We start from the raw sequence: 2,500 nt of genomic DNA, 5'->3' as shown, positions 1-2,500 counted from the left end.
CTTTTGGAGCCTTACATCGCCTGAAAAAACGACACTGAGTAATTAAAGGTTCTTATTTTGCGAAATAGCTGCACGCTTTGTTTGGTTTTCGTAGGTTCAGTAACCCATGTGTATTATTAGACCCTGACGAATTTCCTATTATTTCGTCAGAGTATTACGTGAGAGTATTTTGAAAAGCTTGTGCAATCATTGGCGTCTTGAATCTCACAGAAACACGCAAAATATTTTGTGTTTTGGCCTCGAAGTGACTTTCTCGATTTTCATGTTTTTGTTCCACGTTTAGTCCTTGAGCAATTGTGAAAAGTCTGAAGGCAAAATGTTTTTTTTGGAGTCAAACTGACTGACCGCAAAATGTGATTACGGTTCAGGCCTGATCTACTGGACAACAAATCAATCATCACTTCCAATTACCCTTGACACTGTTTTTTAAAGGCAATAATTAATTATAAATGGTAATACACATGGTGATGATCTTAGTACAGCCCGGGAGTACAGACACGACGTCCATTCGGTTAAGGGCTCATGTCAAAAAAAGTAACGATTCCTAAATTTTTAATTGTAGTCAATATGCTTATTTGTACTTCCGGAACTTATTTTGAAATAGATATAACTTGGTAAATATTTTCCGTATCGACATGATGTTACATTGTAAAAAGGTTTAAATCCCGCGTTCTCAGTATCTTTTATCAGATCGTGCTCGACTAAACCGTTATTTATCGTTTAGTTCATATGAAATCTCCACAAGTAAGCATATAAAGCAGCCAAAGCTAGGAGTTCTACTATACGGAAATAATCCGGTCATTTGAGAATACTTTCACTCCGGCCTCTCGCTTGTGCTTTCCGCTAAATTTCCGTCGGGTTCTCAACCACAATTTAGCGTAGTATTTTATTATAGTAAAAATATGGTTTTTGATTCTTTGTTTGCTGAATACAAACAACGACCACAATAAATTTTAACTATAGAATAATGCCACTCAATGCTTGTATATTTTGGTACACGTGCCGAATATGTCGACTATAAATGAACCCGTGTCTGTATCCGGCAAAATCTAAATGACGCCATTTCTACTGCTACATGTCCGCGTCTTTATATAGAAGTGGCTGTATTCTGTAGTTACAAATTAAAGTGACCATTATATTAACCGATAACAAGGTCAGTAGTTACATACCTTGAATGCTACTGTTTGCCAGCAGAAAGCGTGTGGAAAACGCAACCAAAAATAATAGCACGCGTTGAAGCATGGCGTCGAATATTATTGGTCATTAATACATTGCCTGAATGGACGCAACTGAGTGGCCTGTCGTTTCCAGAGCACTCGGAATCTCAAAAGTGAAATTAAAGCAGTTCGTCGATATTCAGTAATCTCACGAAACGTATTTCCTGAGCGGTTTAATTTCGTGTTGACGGTCTGAAGGTAACTCCCACACGGTATTTTGGGCGCCACAGGAAACAGTGACGAACGTCTTTGTGTAATCTAGTTAAATATCAACTATGAATTAAGTATCTCACACAAAGGAACAATGTTGTTTTTATTCTGAAAAAGGCTCTAAATCAGCAAGGTTTTAGTCTTAAACAGGAAAAATAATCTGCTCTCTGCTTTACATTCAAATTTTCTCAGCTGGTCTTCAGAACGCAGAGTGCAGGCTGTTCTTTCCCTAACAACTCAATGAACTCCAACGGAGTTTTCCCCTCAAAACCATCACATAAGAAATATATTTACTAAGTAAGGAATTTATTTTTCTATATAATTTCTCGTTTTAAGTTTATTCTGTTCAGCCGGAAATTTTCTTTCGTAAGTTTGGCAATATTCGCAATGTTTTCAAGACATTATATACTTATTGAACTGGTATATGCTATCTTGTTTACTCTTCAAGACTGATGATTACAACGATCTAACAAGCCTTGGAGTATTAATATCAAGGTTCTTTACAAAAAAATTCAGCTATTCCTCAATTCCTTCCAAATAGATTGGGGCACTAAAAAACATTCAATTACGATAGTCATCGCGCCCTTCATCTTAAAGAGTACAGAGGTATATGCTGTTTAACTCTACTTAAAAAATTCTTTTTTTGGTGAATTCCTAAAACAGTACTAGTCCTCGTGCAAAAATGGGTTTGATTTGCATGAAAAAGAACCTGTAGGGGAAACTCATTTTCATACAAGTTTTGAGTTCCTTTTGAAACAGAGGCAAACGCTAACTCGGAAATTAAATGGCCCAATTGAAATTGACCATTACTTCAATGAAATGCCACTCAGTCATCTAAGTCATCTAATATACATTAATTTCACGATCGATTTCCAGAATGGTCTGAAAATGTGCCAACATTATTACGCACGATAACAGCTAGGTGAGGATACTCTACGAAAAAAATACCGCGGGTGTGAACAAGACCGCTTTATAATAATACTGGGGAAAAAATGACAAACAATTAAATGTCGGTACTTTCTTAAATTACAAGAAAGTTTCTGAAGTTCCAACAATAATTCAGGCAAAAAAAG

At 36.2% G+C, this 2,500-nt stretch overlaps 2 protein-coding genes across 3 annotated transcripts in view; both read right to left on the bottom strand.

The window, feature by feature from the left end:
* The window catches only part of LOC145495119 (muscle, skeletal receptor tyrosine protein kinase-like), a 14,581-nt gene extending 13,327 nt beyond the window's left edge, over positions 1–1,254 (bottom strand). For both annotated transcript variants that reach the window (XM_081474687.1, XM_081474689.1), the window contains exon 1: positions 1,170–1,254. In XM_081474687.1, the coding sequence (XP_081330813.1) occupies positions 1,170–1,242 (73 nt within the window). In that variant the 5' untranslated portion in view covers positions 1,243–1,254. The remainder of the gene's footprint in view (positions 1–1,169) is intronic.
* A 284-nt stretch (positions 1,255–1,538) lies between these two features.
* Positions 1,539–2,500, bottom strand: part of LOC145495120 (muscle, skeletal receptor tyrosine protein kinase-like) — an 11,193-nt gene continuing 10,231 nt past the window's right edge. The window contains exon 9 of the mRNA XM_081474690.1: positions 1,539–2,500. This exon is cut by the window's right edge and continues 620 nt beyond it. The gene's annotated coding sequence lies outside the window, so the exon portion shown is untranslated.

Source organism: Orbicella franksi, chromosome 8 (genome assembly GCF_964199315.1).
Source record: "Orbicella franksi chromosome 8, jaOrbFran1.1, whole genome shotgun sequence".
NCBI classification, from domain to species: Eukaryota; Metazoa; Cnidaria; class Anthozoa; order Scleractinia; family Merulinidae; genus Orbicella; species Orbicella franksi.
The sequence above is the reverse complement of the archived record's forward strand: the minus strand, read 5'-3'. Positions and strand labels throughout refer to the sequence as shown.